Raw genomic sequence first — 21,632 nt, 5'->3', positions numbered from 1 at the left:
AGGCAGACGGAACGTGGGGAGGGGCTTGGAGATGCAGTCAGAGCCAGCACGGGGGAGATCGCAGGCGTCTGCAGCCTTGGCAACCACACATTCTCGGCCGGTGGAGCCTCGTGTCCAACAGCTGCATCGATGACTGACACCCCAACCACCTCTCTCGGTTGCCTCTTCCACCTTCACGGCACAGAGGTCCTTTGTCAGCTCCAGAGGGACGAGAACTATCGAGACTCTAATCTGCACCTCCTTCGACCACCTCCTTCCCTCTTCGTGGCAAAGCCAGCCCAGGCCTTGAAGGACACTCTTGGCAAATTCACCTCTACTTCCCAGCCCTTAACGATAAGGCCCTAGAGCGAGAGCACGTTGATTCAGCCACTCGCTAACTCTGGGCGAGTCACTACCTTGATTTCCTCGTCTGTGAAAGAAGAGAAGCATCAGGTGGCAGCACGAACTGAACGGGGCGACGCCCGGAGCCTGGTGCCTTGCGAGCGCTGGCAAGGCTTAGTCACTGTCACAGCTGTTGGGTTGATTCAAACACAGCTGTTGGCCCGGCGTGCACGGGCCACGTAGAGGTTTACTGGGGTTTGTCCCTGGACCCCGTTCCTCCTTCCATGAGTTACATCACTTAGACCTTTCCGTAGGCAGAGTAGCGAATTCACACTGACAATTCAGATGGATGTTGCTTTCTCATAACGATAACAAAAATAACCACAGCTAACATGTATCTGCGTCTATGGCGTGCCAGGCTCTGTGCTAATGCGTACATAGCTAATTCTTCATTTAACCCTCACAACATCCTATGAGGTGGGTGCTGCCGTTGCCCCCCTGCAGAAGATGAAAGCAAACCTCCGAGGAATGAGGTGGCCCGTCCCGGGCCATACAGGTGGAAATAGTAGAGCTGGGATTTGAACCCAAGCCATGCGGCACCAGAGCCTGCCCTCTTAGGCAGGACGCTTAATCTTCAAGGCAACAAGCGTCTCATGAGTAGGTGCTGCGTTTCAGACTACGTTAGGAGCAGAGGCACAGATATGTGTAGTAGAATGGCTAATTATAGTATTATGGGTGTAGTACAAATTATATGTGTAGCAGTAATGTCTCTGGGTTGAATCGTGTCCCCCCAGATTTCATGTCATTCCAGAACCTGTGAACGTGACTTTATTTGGAAATAGGGTCTTTTCAGACGTAATCAAGTTGAGATGAGGTCGTACTGGATTAAGATGGGCCTTAACGCCAATGACTGGTGTCCTTACAAGAAGAGGGAGGCTTAGACACACACGCAGGGAGGTATGTGAACTGTGGAGGTGGACGGTGCAGGGCTGAGGCTGCAAACCAAGGGCTGCTGGCAGAGTCACCAGAAACAGGAGAGACGCCTGGAACGACTCCCCTCCGGAGCCTCCAGCAGGACCAGCCCCGCCCGTGCCTCGATTTAGCACTTCCCGCCTCTCAACTCTGAGAGGATAAATATGACTAGTGGCCTATTTGAGGCCACTAATTTTTCTTATAAGTCTAGTTGATTGACTACATTGTGCTAGTTTCAGGTGTACAGCAAAATGATTCAGTTATACATATATATATTCTTTTTCATATTCTTTTCCATCAGGGTTTATCCCAGGATATTGAATACAGTTCCCTGTGCTCTACAGTAGGAACTTGCTGTTTATCCATCCTATATATAATAGTTTGCATCTGCTCATCCCAACTCCAAATCCATCCCTCCCCCACCTCCCCTCCCCCTTGGCAACCACAAGTCTGTTCTCTACGTCTGTGAGTCTGTTCATAAGTTCATTTGTGTCATATTTTCGATCCCACATATGAGTGACCGCATATGGTATTTGTCTTTCTCTGTCTGGCGTACTTCACTTAGTACGATCATCTCTAGGTCCATCCGTGTTGCTGCAAATGGCACTATTTCATTCTTTTTTTTTTTCCCACACGTGGGAACTAAGATCCCACACGTGCAGCATGTGGGATCTTAGTTCCCCGACAAGGGATCGGACCCGCACCCCCTGCAGTGGGAGCGCGGAATCTTAACCACTGGACCGCTAGGGAAGTCCCAATATTTCATTCTTTTTCACACAGGCCACCTAATCTGTAGTAATTTGCTGCGGCAGCCGAGCACACTAACAAAAGGGAGACAATAGAAAAGACAGGTTCTCAAGTCACCCTTAGCCCCAGTTTGGCAATAAGCATTCTTTCTGCAAGTCATGGTTCCCCACGGGCGGTGAGCAGGCAGGGAGAAGCCCGTGATGAATCAATCCCCGGCCTCACAGGAAGCTTGCTTTCCTGTCAACAAAGCACAGAGCGAAAAGCCGTCAACCTTGGGCCAGAGGGCTGTCTGCCTGGCCACTGTCACACGGCTCGGATGGAGAGAATATTTTCATCCAAGGGAGGAAAAAGGAGCGGAGCCCACCCAGCTGTGTTTGCCTCTGGTCCCCGAGATGCCCTTTCCGCTCAGGCTGGCAGCGTGCTGTGGGGACAGCTCGTGAGAAGAAGCCCAAGGCTCACAAATCTCGGTTTAGATAATGGGCCCGATACTTCCCCACAAACCCTCGACACGGGAAGCAGAAGTTCTTGAGCACTTGGCAACCCAGTTCCCTTTGAGGATCTGTTAAATGCTCTGCATTGACTCTCAACCCGAGGGAGAAAAAAAAAAAATCTGACATGCAGAATTTGGGGTGACATTTCAAAGCACCCTGAACTCCTGAAGCCCATTTACTGATGAACAAATACTTCTGAATGGCCCACTAGGTGCCGGGCACCGTGTTAGGAACACAAGGGCGGAAGAAGACACAAGGCATTTTTCGTCCTGAAGCCCAGAGCTAGAAGGGCAGTGTATAATTTCCTGTGGCTGCCATAACACACTACCAGAAGCTGGGTGGCTTACAAGGATAGAAATGTATTCTCTGACAATTCAGGAGGCGAGAAGTCTGAAACCAAGATGGCAGCAGGGTCGGTTCCTTCCGGAGGCTCAGAGGAAGAGTCCGTCCCAGGCCTCGCTCCAGCTCCGGGGGGTGTCTTTGGCTTGCAGGCGCATCACCCCATCCTCTGCCCCCCTCTTCACGTCACCTTCTCTGCTGCATGTCCCTCTGTGTCCCCTCCTCTTTTTACAAGGACACCGGTCGTTGGATTTAGGACCACTCTAAACCAAGTAGGATATCACAGAGGTCTTTAACTAATGACATTTGCAAGGACCCTATTTCCAAATAAGGTCATGTTCTGAGGCTCTGCGTAGACATGAATTTGGGGGTGACGCTATTGAACCCAACATAGGTGGTTAAGCAGTCATCATGGAGAGCAGCAAAGGTATACCTGAGGCATCCAAGAAAGGGTTCCTGAGGACCTCCTGTGGAATTAGGAACCAGATGGTGAGTAGAAACTAAAACAGGAGTAGCGGAAAGTGCATCAAGAAGAACTAATCACTATACGTATCAACGCGATAGATAACCAACAAGGACCTACTGTACAGCACAGGGAACTCTGCTCAACATTCTGTAAGAACCTGTGCAGGAAAAGAATCTGAAAAAGAATGGGTATACGTATAACTGAATCACTTTGCTGCACACCTGAAATTAACACCACATTGTAAATCAACTATACTCTAATATAAAATAAAAATTAAATTTAAAGAAGAAGAAGAACTAATCACATAGGTGAGGCCCAAACAGAGGGAGGCAAGAGCTGAAGAAGCGTTCAGACAGGCGGGGCCGTGCAGAGGACGGTGCGGAGGGTGGGCCGGGCTTGAACACTGCTCTTCGGAGTTTGGATTTTGTTCTTAGGGTCACCAAATGCCTTTGAAGGATTGGAAGCAGAGAAGGGCTTCTAGAAAGTTCACCTTGGCTGAGGTGAGGAGGATGGATTGGAGAGGGTGAGACTGGACGCAGGGACACCAAGGGTCCCTATCTCAGGGGAAAGCTCCCGGCTTAAGGATGCAAGTGGCTGAAACTCCAGAGACACCCCATGTGTTGTCCTAACAGCCGGTTGGGATGATTCCCACGGAGCCAACAGGAGGGGTTTAACCCAGGCAGGTGGGATCTGAGCGGGCCAGTCAGATCAACGTCAGCCCAAGAAGAAAGCCGATCTAAAATATTCATAAAACTTCGGCCAGTTCAGATATACACCCCCTCCCCTTTTGTGGTCCCTTAGCGTTAAGTGCGCCTTAAATGGACCAGTAAGTCCTGTCCGCTCACAGATAAGTAAGTCCTTTGGCATTCATGTGCCCCACTGACTTTAAGTCACTCTTCAAGGGCACCTTCTCCCTTCAACCCCCAGGCTGGGGTCCACACCCTCCCCACAGACTCCAAAATTCCTGATGCAGCCTCTTGGACTCGACTGTAATCTGTACTTTCCTTTCAACCTGTCTCCACTACGAGAGCTTGAGGGCAAGGATTGTTATTTGTTCACCTTTGTGTTCCCAGCTCCTAATACACACACACACACACACACAGAGACACTCACACAATAAGCGTTATCAGAATTCCCTGGCAGTCCAGCAGTTAGGACTCAGCGCTCTCATTGCCGGGGCCCCAGGTTCGATCCCTGACCAGGGAACTAAGATCCCAACAAGCCGCGCAGCATGGCCAGAAAAAGAACAGTTATCGTATGGACAGAGGGACGGATGCACGGATGGATGGACTCCTGCATGACGCTGTACTGGCTTCGAACCAAATTCATCAATCAATTAATTAAATCAACATGGACCCATCAATTGCTCTTTAAGGGCTCTATGCGGCCCCCTCCCCCCAAAAGAGTCAGGATGAAATATCCAAAGAGATGCCGGCTTGACATCTCAGACTCACCTCATTCCTTCTGCAGCCATCTTATCAAGGTTGGCAGTGTCCTTCGTTTCTGCCCAGTTTGCTCCCAGGTCACCCCACCCCATGTCATCTGCCAAAATGATCACGAAATTCGGTTTCTGTTCTCTTGTTTCCCCACTGAAGCTAAAATCCACGAGAGGATAAAGACATCCCAGGAAACTCACCCCCACCAACAGAACCTTTAGGAAAGGGCAGGCCATGGCGATCAGGGGAGGTTTCCAACTGTGTGCAGTGATGCAGTGGTGGAGTTTCCAAGAAGATGCTCGTGGTGATGGTGGTGGTGGTGATGCCTACAGGGATGGTGGGCGCTACAGAAATGAGGCCCGCGTCTGGAATCCTAATTCACGAGAGTCGGGAAACTCACGACCCTGAACTTGACTTTCTCCAGCGCAGCCCCGTAAGGTGACGGGTCGTGTGCAGCAATCAGACCTCAGTGTCAACAACTGCTCCCTGGCCACTTAGGAGATGACCCCTCTGTGCCCAGAGATGTGAGAGCCGGAGCTCGAGCCTTGCATCTACTCGGGGCTCCAGCTGGCAAGTGCGGGATAAGTTTTCACATCTGCAGAACACCTGGACGGTCTAGAAGCCACAGTCAGTCCCAGTCGAGTTTCTGAGTTCCAGATGGTTGAAGGCTTCATGTGTCTGTAAGGTTTCCTGAAAGAACAGAAATTGACAAGAAAACAGAGTTGAAACTGCCGGTGCAGCTGTGTTTTACTCAGTAGCTTAGGAAATAATCACTTTTCCATGCCGACAGATGTTCTCCTTCTTATTCGACTACTGAACGGGTTCATCGCTTTCTCCACCGGAGAAAGAGCGATGCTAATATTTGCAATAGACCTACAATTACAGGGTTGGAAGCAACAGTAGAGATGATCTCTCATAACCCGCTCACCGTATAGAGGAGCATATACCGAGGCCCCGTGTTCCGGGTGGAGGGGCAAAGGGACCAGCACCGCAGCACTCTGTGAAATCCCAGCGCACCCCACCTCCTACCTCACTGTGCTTCTCTGATTCACAAGAAATTCCCAAACTAAGCGCGACCTTGTCAAAACCCACAGGGATTCTAGAAGAAGGGTGAGACCCTTATTACCTTATTACCAAGACATGATTCTTTCTAACAGTCATGCTGTAAACTAGCATTTCTATATAAAATTCTTTTTCTTTCTTTTTGGCTGCACCTTAGTTCCCTGGCCAGGGATTGAACCTGGGCCCTCGGCAGTGAGAGTGCTGAGTCCTAACCTCTGGACCGCCAGGGAATTCGTCAATAAAGGAGCAGGCTGTTTTTGGTTTTTGCTTTTTTGCCACACCGTGTGGCATGAGGGATCTTGGTACCTGTACCAGGGATTGAACACAGGCCCCCTGCAGTGGGAGCTCGGAGTCTTAAACACTGGACCACCAGGGAAGTCCCTCTATATAAAATTCTTGATAGAAATTAATTGGGAAGAAAAGGAAAGAAAAAAAAATCAGTTAATGGTAGAATCTAGGTGGACAGTCTAGGGAGCTCACTGTAGAACTCTTTCCATTTTGCTGTATGTTTGAAATGTTTCATAATAAAATGTTAGGAAAAAATGTCCAAAAAATGTTTAACAGAAATGTGTCCCTTTACATCTTGACAATGTAATTTTTAATAAGAAAACCTTAAGACGTGCTCAACCGGTGCTTCTCACATTTAGATGTACATACAAATCAGCGGAAGATTTTATTAAAATGTAGATTCAGTAGGCGAGGCTGGGACCTGGGGTCTGTATTTCTAACGTAGCCGTTAGATTACATTTTGAGTAGCGAGACGCTTAGTTAAAAATATCCAGATTCTGGTCCGAGAAGAAAACTAACGTAACTGGAGGTGATTAACCTAACTGATACTTAACCTAACTAGAGACCTAACTAGAGATGATTCAGCTTCAGTGGAAAAACACAAAACAATAAATCAGGTTGAGTTCTGAAAGACAGAAATGGAAGGTTATGCTTTCAACTGCAGGTTGCAAATGGAAACACAGAATAAATAAAACCGTCTTTTATCCCTAGTTCACCTAAAAGCCCTAAACTGACTAGGCTGGTAAGGAGACAGAGACTTGAAATTCTGGATCAGATTTTAAAAACCTCCGTGGAACACCCAACCCATTAAAGGAGAACCAAGTTATTATAATATACAAAGATGCGGGACTTCCCTGGTGGTGCAGTGGTTACGACTCCGCACTCCCAATGCAGGGGGCCCAGGTTCAATCCCCAGTCGGGGATCTAGATCCCACATGCATGCTGCAACTAAGAGTTCGCATGCCACAACTAAGGAGCCCGCCAGCCGCAACTAAGGAGCCCGCCTGCCGCAACTAAGACGCAGCACAACCAAATAAATAAATAAATGAACAGTCGCATTCTTCAAAAAATAACAGTAATACTAATATATAAAGGTGCTAGTAGGGCTGGGGTTGTGACAGATGCCATTTCCAGTTGTGTATCCCTGCCCTTGAGGAAGGAATGCACATCCGACCAAGCCGGCCAGCCAACCCAGATGGACGGGAGTGGTTGGAGGTATGTAAGTTCTGGAAGATCCAGATAAACTCGGAAGGATAGGCAGCTATGCACTTAATCAAAATAAAAGGAATTCCGAGTCAACAGTCATGGTCATCTGGAGGGCAATGAATCAATTGTTCAGCAACGCGAATTCTTCTGTTTTCCAAAAGGAAAGTTATTGTTTCAAACTCAATTAGATTCAACTGGTATTTGTTGATCTTGAGGCCCCAAAGACTTCTCCCTTTCTAGAAGAAAGAGGCTTTGCACAAGCAGGGTGCCTAACAAACACTTGTTGACCTGCCTTATTCTACTGGCTTCTGACCATGAGCAACAGTTGCAGGAAGCTTTTCTTCCTAAAGCTACTTAGCTTGGAACACTAGAGCGGCCTCATTCTTCACCCATAATCCACTTCAGAATGACCCAACACAAAACGCCCCAGGGGGGGAGAAAAACCCACTTAAGAAGGAAGTTAAAATTAAGGTGGGAACATAAGTAAACAGATTGTTTTTCTTAAGAATTCTGTGGATAAAACATTCCTCTGAGGTTTTCAAAGAGAATCATTAATACTTAAAATTTTTATGGCATGGAAATAAGCTAATTTAGCCAGTACACCATTACCCTAGCCTTCACGCCCACACCTCCAGGGAGACATTTAATCCTTTCCCCACTTATTGTTTTTAACTGAAGGGAAAAAGCAAGTCAGACATTCAAAGAATGGACTTCAAGCCACGGACCTTGATTAAGATCCAAGCTGACATTATGGAAAACAGTATGGAGATTCCTCAAATTAAAACTAGACCAAACATATGATCCAGCAATCCCACTTCTGGGTATATATCCAAAGGAAATGAAATGAATATCTTGACGAGCTACTGGCACCCCCATGTTTATTGTAGCATTATTCACAAGAGCCCAAGTACCCAGTAATGGGTGAATAGGTAAAGAAAATGTGCTGTGTGCATTGTACACACATAATGGAATTATTGGGCCTTTAAAAAGAAGGAAATTCTTCTCCATTCGTAACAACCTGGATGAACCTGGCGGATACTGTGTGAGGTGAAACAAGCCAGGCACAGAAAGACAAATACCACATGATCTCACTCACATGTGGAATCTAAAAAAGTAGAGCTCACAAGAGCAGAGAGGAGAACGATGGCTGCCAGGGGCTGGGGGGTGGGGGAGATGGAAGGGAGTTTGTCAACGTACAAACAACCAGTTACGTAGAATCAATCGCTTCTGGGACTTCCCTGGCGGTCCAGTGGCTAAGACGCCGCTTCCAATGCAAGGGGCCCAGGTTCGATCCCCGGTCAGGGAACTAGATCCCACATGCCTGCCACAGCTAAGAGTTCGCATGCCACAACTAAAGATCCCACGTGCCGCAACGAATATCTCACGCGGGGCAACAAGGATCCCACGTGCCGCAACTAAGACCCGGCACAGCCAAATAAGTAAATAAATATTAAAAAAAAAAAAGAATCAATTACTTCTGAGGATCTAATGTATAACACAGTGACAGGATCTAATGTATAGCGTGGTGACCAGAGTTCGTAAAACTGTATTACGTAGTTGAAATTTTGCAAAGAAAGTAGATCTTCAATGTTTGCACCACCAAAAAATTTATAAGGTAACTATGTACGGTGACAGGTGTGTTAAATTAGCTTGATTGTGGTCATTTTATAATGTGTATGTATATCAAAACATCACGTTGTATATAATTTTTATTTGTCGATCCTACTTCAATAAAGCTGGGTCGTTGTGCTTTTTTTTTTTTTTTTAAAGATCCAAGATCTTTTTTAAGGCTCTTTTTTTTAAAGACTACCGGCTCAGTGTCTTATCTGAGGTTACTTTCCCAAACTTTCTTTACACGTCACACTCCCCATCTCAGAAGGGAGAGTGGGGACTTCCCTGGGGGTCCAGTGGTTAAGAATCTGCCTTCCAATGCAGGGGACACGGGTTCGATCCCTGGTCGGGGAACTAAGATCCCACAAGCCGCGGGGCGACTAGGCCCACGTGCCACAACTAGAGAGCCCGCGCGCTGCAACTAAGACCCGAAGACCCGACACAGCCAAATAAATAAAAGAAGGGAGAGTGGACACAGGCAAGGAGCACTCCTGGGGGCTTAGGAAGAAGGGGGAGCATTTGACAAATAAAGCCTTCGCCGCTCCTTCCACTGGGCTGGAAGGTAACCAACCACCTACTCAACAAACACGCCTAAGGAAGGGCCATCTGAGCCTACTGGGATAGGTTTTGCTGAGCACAGCACCAACCCCGCCCGTGTCCTCAGGAGCTCCGGCTGCCAATCAGCTCTGCGATGGTCTGTGCTCTTTTCCACGACCCCGCCGTAAAGCAAGGCCGCTGGGCCTGCTAACGTCTGGCCTCCCTTTGGGTTCCGGGCTTGCTGATGGGGAAGGGTACTCATCACGGAAACGACTCACAGGCGGGCTGTGGGCCTTGGAAAGGAGGAGCTGCCCTGAAGATGTGCTCTGCAGGCTGCACACCCGGGCCGGCTGCCCAATACCTGACCCTGGCTCCCCGCGGGCCCCCCGTGGCCAAGCAGCCCGCAAGAGCGCCTCGCAAACAGCTGAAGCAACAAGACAGTGGAGCAGACCTTTCTGGCAGAGGGCTCTGTTGGTTTTCCAAAGACAAAGCTTCGGATGAGCTAAGGCCAAGAAAGACAAAGGCGCAGAGGGAGTGTGATCTCTGGTTGCAGAGTTCTGTGGTTTCACCCGCCCAGTCGGACCACGGTCACTGGGGGCGCTGGCTGCAGCCAGGAGTCACGCGGGGGTCCCAGGGCACCAGCTGCCCACGTCTGTCGGAAATGACCCCCCCCCCCCCCGCAAACCCCGTGCCTTCAGTCATCCATCCGGCGAACGGGGACCGAGGCACAGGTCTCGATCTGGGCGCTGTGCGTTCAGCAGTGAATGACACACAGAGCCCACTGCCTTCCTGCCACTTACCTGCTGGGGGGAGGAGGGGAAGACGTGGACCCAGGAAACGCATCAGGGAGAAAATCACCACAGGAAGGGGACTGGGGAGAGCGAGCCAGTGAGCAGGTGCGGGTTAAAGGAGAAGGGCGGGGACCACCTCACTGACAAGGTGATCTTTCTAGGTGGATCCAGGAGAGAAGGGGAGGAAGCTCTGCAGCTCTGGGAGGTTCAGTCGGGAAGGGATGCCGCGGGCAGAGAACCCAGCAGGGCGCAGGGCTGGGGCACGTGAGGGCAGCCGAGAAGCCGCAGGAGAAGCCTCGGAGTGAGGAAGGGCGAGGATTAGTTGGAATCGGGAGGAAGACAGCCTCTCCTGAGCCAGAGGATTCAGGCAAGAGCACCGAGCTCTGACTTTCAACGTAACAGAATCCCTCTGGCTGCTCTGCTGAGAGATTAAGAGTCCATTGTCACAGTCCAGGTGAGTCCAGGTGAGCCCAGGTGAGTCCAGGTGAGAGACAGTGCTGGAGTGAGGCAAGCCAAGCGCCCAGGGCGCAAAACTTAAGGAGGCGGCGCTGCAGCTCAGGTGCCCTGACCGTCAGCGCAGCCCTGCCAGTGAGCACCTCCTTAAATTCTGCCTCGCCCTCATCCAAGCCCAAGGGCAGAGGAAAATCCGGTTACCGTGGTGGCCAATATCAGATGGTCATTTAACATCTATGTGTAATAAACATCCTCAAGGCCCCTTCCCTTTGCCTCTAGACCCCAACATGTCAGTTTGGGGCTGGCCCAACTCGGAAAGATTTCTTAGAGCATATGTGCGGGGCCACAGTCTTAGCTCAACAGAGGATGCACAGGAAATCTTTTTTCTGTCATCTTTTTTTCTTTTCATTTTATTGAGATATCTTTGACGTACAGCACCTGTGTAAGTCTAACGCACGCAGCGTAATGACTTGACACACATATATTGTGAAACGATGACCACAGTAAATTTAGTTACCTGCCATCATCTCGTAGAGACGCAAGAAAATGAGAGACAGAGAGAGAGACAGAGAAGAAAAACAAATGCTTTTTTCCTGTAGTGAGAACTTTGAGAATCTACTCTCCTAACAACTTGCAAATATTCCACACGGCAGGTTCATTCTAGTCATCCTGTTGTACGTTACATCCCCCGACTCATTTATCTTCTAACTGGAGCAAAAGAAATCTCTGAATACCTCCATCCAAACTGGGAGAGCAATTCCACTTAGATAATTTTTTTAAAAATGTTAAGCTTGAAGACCTATAGCCACACCCTGTTGGGAATATCAACCTCTGTGACCCCAGGGATGCCAGGAAACTCATCCACAGGAACAGATGACATCCTGCCTGGCTTTAGGCTGGAACCACTTGCTGGGACTGTCCCAGAAGGAAGCCACATGGCAAGAGCCAACCTGGGAAATCAGAGGTGACATCACACCACGCATCTAAAACTCAGCAGCCCTGCAGAAATTATATCTGGGTCCTTGAACACAGGTCAGAAAAACAGAGAGAGCAGATGGGTCTCTGAATAACATCCTTCCTATAAAACTCCATCCTCCACTTGAGAAGAAAAATCATGAGGGGTGGGATCCAGTGAAAAGGGCTTACAGTCAATTACCTGAAATCCACTCCCTTAAAGCCTGTTTGCCAAATGTCTAAGGACTTTTTACAAAGCGGTGTTTATTATTACTTATTAAACTTTTTGTCATGAAAGTTGTCAAAATACAGAAGTTGAGAAACTCACACATACCTACCCAACATCTAGGTTCAACAATTATCAACACAGGGCCAGTCTGGTTTTACCCGTCTCCCCTCCTACTTGTCTTTCCCTCATCCTCCACTTATACTGGATTATTTGGAAACAAATCTCAGATATCATGCAACTTCATCAACAAACATTTCTATGTAGCTCTCTAAATTATAAGAATTATTTTAAAATATAATCACAGGGACTTCCCTGGCGGTCCAGTGGGTAAGACTTCGCCTTCCAGTGCAGGGGGTGCAGGTTCGATCCCTGTTCAGGGAGCTAAGATCCCATATGCCTCGCGACCAAAAAACCAAGACATAAAGCAGAAGCAATATTGTAACAAATTCAATAAAGGCTTTAAAAAAAATTCAAAAATTAAAATAAAGTATAATTGCAATTCTAGTAAAGCCCCCTTTTTTAAATAAACAATCATTTGTTAGTATCATCAAAAATCCGATTGGGGCTTCTCCGGTGGCACAGTGGTTTAAGAATCTGCCTGTCAATGCAGGGGACACAGGTTCGAGCCCTGGTCTGGGAAGATTCCACATGCTGCGGAGCAACTAAGCCCGTGCGCCACAACTACTGAGCCTGCACTCTAGAGCCCGGGAGCCACAACTACTGAAGCCCACGTGCCTAGAGCCCGTGCTCCACAGCAAGAGAAGCCACCACAAGGAGAAGCCCGCGCACCACAATGAAGAGTAGCCCCTGCTCACCGCGACTAGAGAAAGCCCGCGCACAGCAACAAAGACCCAACGCAGCCAAAAATAAATAAATAAATAAATTTGTGAAGAAAGAAAAAGAAGACTGATTGGGGTTCATGTGTCAAAGCTTCATTTTCTTCTTGTGTCATTTTTGCATGAGAAGAGGGAAAACTTTCTCTTAAACGCTACCTACTGTCTCTTCTGTTTTTGCAGATTTATCCTTTCCCCAGATCTGTTGCACCTCTACAATGAAATATGTTAGATTCCATTATGGACTGAATGCTGGTGTCCTTTCCAAATTCCTGTGTTGGAGGCTTAACCCTCAATAGGATAGTATTTGGAGATGGGCCTTTGGGAGACAATCAGGGTTAGAGGAGGTCATGGAGGGGGAAGCCCTCCTGATGGGATTAGTGCCCTTATTTGAAGAGACAGGGGAGAGCTTTTTCTCTCTCTCTCTCTCTCCTCCCCAAGAACCAAATCAGCTGGCATCTTGATCTTAGACTTCCCAGCCTCCAGAACTGTGAGAAACAAAGTTCTGTGTGTAAGCCCCCAGTCTGTGGTATTTTGCTATGGCAGCCCAAGCCTGCTAAGAGAGATTCGAGCTAAGTTTGGTTTTTTTTAAAATAAATTTGTTTGTTTGTTTATGTTTGGCTGCGTTGGGTCTTTGTTGCTGCGCGCGGGCTTTCTCTAGTTGCGGCGAGAGGGGGCTGTTCTTCGTTGCGGTGCGCGGGCTTCTCATTGTGGTGGCTTCTCTTGTTGCGGAGCACAGGCCCTAGGTGTGCGGGCTTCAGTAGTTGTGGCACACGGGCTCAGCAGTTGTGGCACACGGGCTTAGTTGCTCCACTGCATGTGGGATCTTCCCGGACCAGGGCTCGAACCTGTGTCCCTTGTACTGGTGGGCGGATTCTTAACCACTGCGCCACCAGGGAAGTCCTCGAGCTAAGTTTTATCTGAGAACCTCTGTGGCTGAAGCAGGGGCAGAAGTAAGGATAAGACCAAAACTTGGGGGAAAAAAATGCTTAATTCAGGGAATTCCCTGGCAGTCCAGTGGTCCAGTGGTTAGGACTCTGTGCTCTCACTGCCATGGGCCGGGGTTCGATCCCCAGTTGGGGAACTAAGATCCTGCAAGCCATGCGGTCTTGCCAAAAAAAAAAAAAAAAAAAAAGCTCAATTCAGTGAAGTAGTTACTTGGCAAATCTGCTTTTTGGAGAATTGGCTTTGGGGATGTAATGGCCTGTCTGCAGAAGAATATGTGTCCAGGATTCAGAAGAGTCATTTCCTAGCTGTGTGACTTTGGATAGGTTATGGAATTTCTCTGGGCCTCAGTTTCCCCACTTACCTGAAAAACAGAGCCATAGAAAAGTTCCTCCACCCCAAACCCAACATGAGGATGAAATAACCCAACACGAGTGCCTGCTCCCAATAAGTGCTCAGAGATGCGGACTCTTATTCTCCCCTCTCTCAACTGGCTTGAGGATAAGGAGATAACAAACATGATAATGCTCTGAAAAAGTACCATATGCAAAGTCAAAGCGTTACTACAATTAATATTAAGCAAAACTGTTCCGAGTTAGATGGTGAGACCAGACGCCCTCCAGCTATTGGCTGACTCTTGGTCGTAACTGTCTGTCAGCATTCTTGGCTGTTGGATTCTGAACCCAGAAAAGGTAAAAGATACAAACACTATGGTTACAACAAGGCCAAAGGGAAAGTGAAGAGTCATCCTGATTTGCATTTTCAAAGCTCCAAACTATAGTTCCTGGTCACACAATCCCATGGTTGTCGGTGCTGTTTTGGGAAAACCTGAGCTGGGTCCTTCTGTCCCGGGCAGACTCTGGTGACACCTAGCATGGTCCTTGGAGTACACTGCCTACCAGCAAATCTGGTTTTGGACAACGTAGCAGTACGAGGTCAAGATGTAGAGGGGCTGTGAGGGAAACCGTCCTTTGCTGATGATGCCAATTGAAAGTGGGAATTACGTAATACCATTTGCAGCCACATGGATGGACCTAGAGATTGTCATCCTGTGTGAAGTAAGCCAGACAGAGAAAGACAAATACCACATGATATCGCTTATATGTGAAATCTAAAAAAAAAAAAGGGTACAAATGAACTTACCCGTAACACAGAAATAGAGTCACACGTGTAGAAAACAAACTTATGGTTACCAGGGTAACAGGGGAAGGGATAAATTGGGAGATTGGGATTGACATATACACACTACTATATATAAAACAGATAACTAACAAGGACCTACCATACAGCACAGGGAACTCTACTCAATACTCTGTAACGGCCTATATGGGAAAAGAATCCGAAAAAGCACAGATATATGTATATGTATAACAGATTCACTTTGCTGTACATCTGAAACTAACACAACATTGTAAATCAACTATACTCCCATAAAAATTTTTTAAAAAAGAAAGTGGGAATTACATTTTAATATCAGAAACACCCAGAAGGATTACCTGTCCACGACACTGAGCTAACTGCTCCAACAAGAAAACACCACAACTCTAAGATGTGAATTCCATGAGGGAAGGGATGTCTATCTGCTTCACACACTGCATAATCCGGTTACCCAATCCAGGAAGCGTTCAACCCATATTTGCCAAATGAGTGCATCTGACCTGAACCACTACGGCCGAGCCTCCATTCCACCCTGAAAACTCAGCTTCATCTCATCACTTCCCTAAATTCAGATGACCTTTCTCAGTTCCCCTGCCTCTGAGATTCTCACTTGCAAAAGCGCCCTCTGAGATTCTCACTTGCAAAAGCGCCCTTGCTGACGTACTGCTTTAGGTGACAATCACATATGTGTCCTCTCTTAAAACTAGAGTAAACACTTTGAGAGTACGGACCACATCCTCCGAGGTGTGGTTTTGTGGCCTGGGAAACTACTGCATTCGCCAGTGCGCATGAGTGGGCTGTATGAGCAGAGGCTGTCTGGACGGAGGAGCGATGGACGTGGGATGGAAGGATGGATGGATGTTGCCTGTACCCAGCCCCGCCCCAGATCCCTACTAAGCATCTGAGCTCAACACAGAGGCCAGAGCCCTCCACCGACCACAGCAGGGCAGGGTCCCTCCTTGCCTCAAACGCCTAACGCAGTCCGGGAGCATCCTTCTAGCTTCCTTGCCTCATCCCGCTAGCCACCTGGAAAAGCATGGATGCACTGCTCTGACAGGGTTAAAATAGAAGCTTGACAGTGTGTGTTGTTCCAGGGAGCAGCCGGACAGGCTGTGCGTGTTTAGACAAGATGGGGAAAGCTGGCATCTCCCTTTAGGCAAGAAACATAGCAGGAGAGCAGGTTTTCATTCCTTGGACTTTGAGGAACATGATGGGTGGGACGTCAACAATTATCCAAAGGAAGTCTGGTTTGGTGGGGACAAAACCCAGTGGTCCCACACCCAGCACTTTCCAAAACGTCATGACTCACGACCGTGCCATGAGTCTAACATGACATGTATTTGTTCCTGAAAGCAATGTGATTAAAATTACTTGGTTCCGAGAATTTTAATTTTTGTTTTGTTCTGTTTTTAGGACTCTTGCAACAGGCTTGAGATCATTTATAGAGGCCTCCTCAGGGCCATTGTTCTATTTTTTTCTTTATAAGCAGTGAGAAAATGACAAAACTACAGGAGCAGTAAACAATGGAGACAAAAAAGGACAAATGTCAGTGTTAACATCCAAGTAAAAGTTACTCCAGAGTGAACGCAATGCACACAGTGATACATCAACACTGCCCAGAATGGTAACCAGGCGTGAGAGAATTCAGATCACCAGAGGCCCCTGGTACCCTGGGTGGGGAGGTGATCTCCCTGTCCCCAAATCCAGCATACTCTCCCCCGACCACCACCTTCCTCTCATTCTCTTCATCCTTCACCCCTCCGCCTTGCCAGTGCTTGCAAGAACTTTCCTACCCATTCTAGGCCCACCGAGCTCCATCTTCCTCAACGCCCCCAGCCTCTTACACAGGTTAATTCAGTTAACCTAGCAAGACAGCACTAAGCTCCCCACACAACTACCCTCTGAGGGAGGTATTATTATTATTATTATCATCCCCCTTTCGTGGATGAGCAGACTGAGGTGGAGAGAGGTTAATTCGCCCAAGGTGACACAGCTACCAGGGCAGACCTGGGGTTCCAAGTCGGGCCTTAGAGTCCATGTTCACGTGCATCTTAACATTTATAGCATCTTCCACCAAACCTCTCAATTACACAGCCCCCTCCCTTGCCTCTCACAGTCCAGTGTGGTGACTCTTGGGTTTGTTTTTTCTCTCCAGGGAGAACAGGGAACCTCATCTTGCTTGTCCTCATACTAATACGGATCCTCCTCATTGGCCTGCAAATGTTTCTGCTTGGGTTCCCCACTAAAAGAATCTGGAAAAACAAAACACCCCTTCCGTATTAACTCAAGCTGCCATAGCAAAGTACCATAGACTGGGTGGCTTAAAAAATAGGAATGTATTTTCTCCTGGTTCTGGTGGCCAGCAGTCTGAGATCAGGGTGCCGGCAAGGTCAGGTGCTAGTGAGAGCTCCCTTCCTGGCTTGTAGATGGCTGTCTTCTCACTGCACCCTCACATGGCCTTTCCTCAGTGTGTGCTCACAGAGAGAGACATGGAGAGACAGAGAGATTTCTCTCGCTTCCTCTTCTTATAAGGGCACGAATTCCATCATACGGGCCCCACCCTCATGACCTATCTAACCCTAATTCCTCCCAAAGGCCCCATCTCCAGATACTGTCACATTGCAGGGGGGAGGGGGGAGGGGGAGGAGCTTCAACATCTGAATGGTGAGGGGCACAAACATTCAGCCCCTAAAACCCTCACACAGGGTTAAGTTACCTTCATTGCTTCATCACAATTCTAAATAGCTGCAAAAGTTATCACTTCAATTGTATCCATAAATGTTGACTTTTATAACAAAACTATTAAACCATGCTTTTCAATGTATCCCATGTCATATAAACACCAGAGCAACTGCAGGATCTTAGTTCCCTGACCAGGGATTGAATCCAGGCCCCAGCAGTGAAAGCGCCGAGTCCTAACCACTGGACCGTCAGGGAATTCCCACCATCATTCATTCAAAAATTACTTGAGAAGAGTTCTCATTAGGTTGGAAATTTTCTATCATTTCTCTCTCTTTTTTTCAAAACTGTATTTCCATTCTATCTCAATATACTAGACCTTTATGTTCAGAAGTAGTGAATTACCTTATCCTACTTTTCTGGAACACAGACTTTGTGTAGAAATTGAAATTTAATTGCTTATGCTTTGCTCCAAGTGTTAAAAAAAAAAAAAAATCTCTTCTGGGTCGAGCCACTATCATTACTACTGTAAGTAACTGTTTAGAATCAAACAACATATATTATCAATTTTGACAAATCATTATTAAGCACAAGGTAACTTTCTTGGAAATGCATCTTTAACAAGATGCACTTGGGAGATGGGACATATTGACTTGAAGAGAGGAGCTTTCCCTGACATAATATTTTGACCTTCCCCCCAGAGGTGTTTACAGCTAGAGCAGGGCACCCTAGTGAGATCTTGGCTCTGACTAAGCAAGAGAAGGCCCACCAGGCAGGAATAAAGGAACAGCGGGCCTGCCCCATGCTGAATTCTCAGACAAATCAGCTTCAGGAAAGAGCTGATGCTCTGAAAAGTGATTCCCCCAAAACTGTGCCTCAGAACAGATCTTCCCATTGGGAAATCTTCAAATTCTCCCCAAAACATGCATTTCTGTTTCCCTCAAACCATCAAATGTCAGGGTTGGGGGAAATCCTGTAAACCTCAAGATAATCCCAGCACCTCCACCTCGAGAGTCAGGATTCCTAGAGGGAAAAGTCTGTGAAGTTCCGTGCTGTCCGGAGAAGCAGATATTAACGTTTTAAAGCGAGAGTTTGAGTTCATCGAATACTCATGGTAAGACAGGCACGTGGTGCCGACACAGGGAAGGAGGAGAGCGGGCGGTGGGCAGGCTGTCCAGGCCTCCCTACGAGCCCCTCCAGGGCTCCCCCTCTGCCTTGGCTGCTCTCAGGACCCAGCCCTTAAAAGCGTGCTTATACTTCCCTGAGCTCCAGACAAGATTCCTTTCAGTCTACTTAGCCCAAGTTGAAGTTCTCACGGGCTGGTAAATGCAGGCAGCTTATTTGCAAGCCAGGGTCATATCTGCCTAGCAACCCAACATGCAGACTAGAAGGACTCGGAACGTCGACAGAGACCCGGCAGGCCAAGTCTGCACAAAGGAATCTGTTCTCATGCAAATGAGCCAAAACAGGAGGGCTAGAAAAGAGACAGCAGTGGGGACAGCTCTCGGGAGCCAATGCATTTCCAGAGATGTTGTGGGACTTTCTAAAGGCATCATTATAGCCTTGCCCCCTGTAAACGAAGGGCCCTAGGGGCTCTGCCGCCACTTGGGTTGCGACAGACACAACAGAAGAGGCTAAGAGGGGCGCTGAACCCTGAACTTAATTTCCTGATTTTTCTGGTTCTGTACTCCAGGTTCTAAAGGTCCTTTTGTTCGTATTTAGCACTAAACAGAGTTAGTTTTGTTTTTCTTTTTTTTTTGAGGGGGGGAGGTAATTGATTAGCATGGTAATGCAGTGCTTTCCCTCCTTTGCTTTCCCTGGAAGAGAGAGAAAAACAGGGGTTTTCACACTTGGTCTCACTAGGATTCAGGGAACAAGGTGAAGCCAGCCTCTAATCATGGTGGGCAAATGTCACCAGTTTGTGGCTGGCAAGACTGGACAGGGGTTGGGTTTCCAGACACCTTTTGCTGTTATCCGAGAGCAGGTGGCAAATGTCATACTTGGAAGCGCTCTCAGTTGCAAAAAGAGACAGTGTGTCTAAACCTTGGGGAAAATCCCTTCCATGCTCTGTGCCTCAACTTTTCCCATCTGTAAAATGGAGATGAGTGTCAACTGTAGAAGGTTGCTGATGGGCTTAAAATTAGATCACATGAACCACACCTAATACAGGGAACAAAGCAAAAGTGCAAAAAAAATACTAATAGGTATAATTAATATTAACAAAAGAGCATTACATTATTATTGTTATCATCATTACAGTCATTTGCTCCTCCAACAGCTAGCCATCTCACCTGGTCATACGCTCAGATGTGACCTTCCCAAACGTCCATTCACCCCTAGGGCTTTCTGCATTATTTGCCTAATGTTTAAAACCAAGAAGCTGAAGCACCAAGATCTTTGGTGACTTGTTTGTCACTCAGCTATAGCTAATGGGCTGCACCCCTAGGTTCCTAAGCAGGTCTCAATACAGTATGTGCTGTGTCATGTTAAATATGACATTTCCACACTCAGCAGGGACAGGTCCCAAGGCACTGTAAGATCCTAAACTATATTTACAGGCATTCCTATTTTAGCATCAAGTGTTTTCATGCCGGTGGTTAAAGTCACATTCTAAATTTCATAACGTGTGGAGTCCTGGAAGAACAGCTCGAAAAAGGACCGCGTGCAGGATGTGTGCTGCAGTCAGCTGTTGGACTTGGAAAGCCACAAACAACAGTAACAGTAAGAGCTACTGGCTAGTGAGGGCGTACCATACATAACGCCAGTCGCTGTGATCCGTCCTTCACCGGCATCATCAATTAGATCCTTTGATTCTGGGAATATCATGATTGTCCCCAGGAAGCTAGGTTACTCGGGCAAGGTTGCAAAGCTCATCAGTGGCCCCCGGCTGTACCGTCCCGGTCGTAAGCAGGCACTCTGCGCCAACACACCTGCTCCCCGAACCCACGCCAGAGCTTGTTAACAGCACAAAATGGCACTTAACCCAGTAGACCCGATGCCAAAATCACGGGAGAAATCAGGCAGCGACCGCAATGGGCTTTTTATTACGATTCAGACCGCCGACTCCTCCCGGTGGCGACCCTAGGTACACGCACCCCCAAAGTAGGCTCTCCCGAGTTTCTCACACCAGAAGCACATTCTCCGAACCCAATGCAGGGAGCGGCTGGTGCGAGTCGGCAGGGGGACGCGGAAAATAAGGCATTCTGCTTCCGAGCAGTTCTCAAAGAGGCCCTGGGGACGTGAGGTGGACACCGGGCGGCCGAGTCTGTGCCCCCGCGGGCTCCGAAACGGCTGGCACCCAACACACGGCTTTGTCCCCGTGACGAGCTCCTTACTGAGGTTCCCGAGCATCATCTGCTGAGCCCCCTGTGACCCTGGGGTCCGGGACTCAGGGATGAGGGGCACGCAGCCCCTCGACGTCCGGGTCCCTCGCCCACCGGAGCTCCCCGCGAGTTCTGCGGCCTGGCACCTGTGTGGACGTCGCCTCCCGCTTGGCGGGGAGGATGCGCGCGCGCCTCGGGCCGGGGATGCTGACTCAGCCCGGCTGCTCGCCCGCATCCCTCGCGCGCAACGCGATGCTGTCGCTTCTGCAGCAAAGGGGGGAAAGCAAAGCGCCCGTGACAGCCGGCCGCGAGCTTCCTGGGGCCCGCACACCCCCCCCCAGGGGAACCGCTGGGGTGCGCGAGTTGACGAAATCGGGGGAAGCGGGCATGAGAAGAGGAACTCGGGGTCCGCGGCGCCGCGCGCGCAGCTCACACCCGAACTGGAAGGAACCTGTTCTGCCCGGGGCGGGCGCTGAGCCGCCGCAGCCCGGAGCCCAAGCCCTCCGGGCGCGGGCGGGGCCGGCGGGAAGGGAGGCGGCCCGGGGACCCCGCACGTCCGGCCGGACGTGTCCGCAGAGTGGGTGCCGGCGCGCCCCGCTTACAGTGCGGCCGAGCGCCGGGGTCCGGTCGGGCCAGGCGCGCCAGGATGCGCGGGGCCGGGGCGGGTGGGGGGCGGCCCCGCGGGACCCCACGGCCGGTCTGGGGTCTGGCACGGCGAGGCCGTTACCTTCCGTGACCCACGGCCCCGGCCCTGGGCGGGCGCGGGCCCGGCACGGCCTCGTCCACGTGGG

General features: G+C 49.0%; 1 protein-coding gene across 8 annotated transcripts in view; it reads right to left on the bottom strand.

Moving 5' to 3' along the window:
* Positions 1-21,632, bottom strand: part of ARSG (arylsulfatase G) — a 115,823-nt gene that overhangs the window by 64,806 nt on the left and 29,385 nt on the right. For 5 of the 8 annotated variants that reach the window (XM_060290563.1, XM_070044460.1, XM_060290570.1 and 2 more), the window contains exon 2: positions 4,791-5,462. In XM_060290563.1, the coding sequence (XP_060146546.1) occupies positions 4,791-5,008 (218 nt within the window). In that variant the 5' untranslated portion in view covers positions 5,009-5,462. Of the gene's footprint in view, positions 1-4,790; positions 5,463-20,987; positions 21,230-21,443; positions 21,540-21,568; positions 21,627-21,632 lie in introns of those variants that run through there. The other 3 variants (XM_060290566.1, XM_060290567.1, XM_060290568.1) reach the window with 3 other exon arrangements.

This window comes from Globicephala melas, chromosome 20 (assembly GCF_963455315.2).
Source record: "Globicephala melas chromosome 20, mGloMel1.2, whole genome shotgun sequence".
Taxonomy (NCBI): Eukaryota; Metazoa; Chordata; class Mammalia; order Artiodactyla; family Delphinidae; genus Globicephala; species Globicephala melas.
The sequence above is the reverse complement of the archived record's forward strand: the minus strand, read 5'-3'. Positions and strand labels throughout refer to the sequence as shown.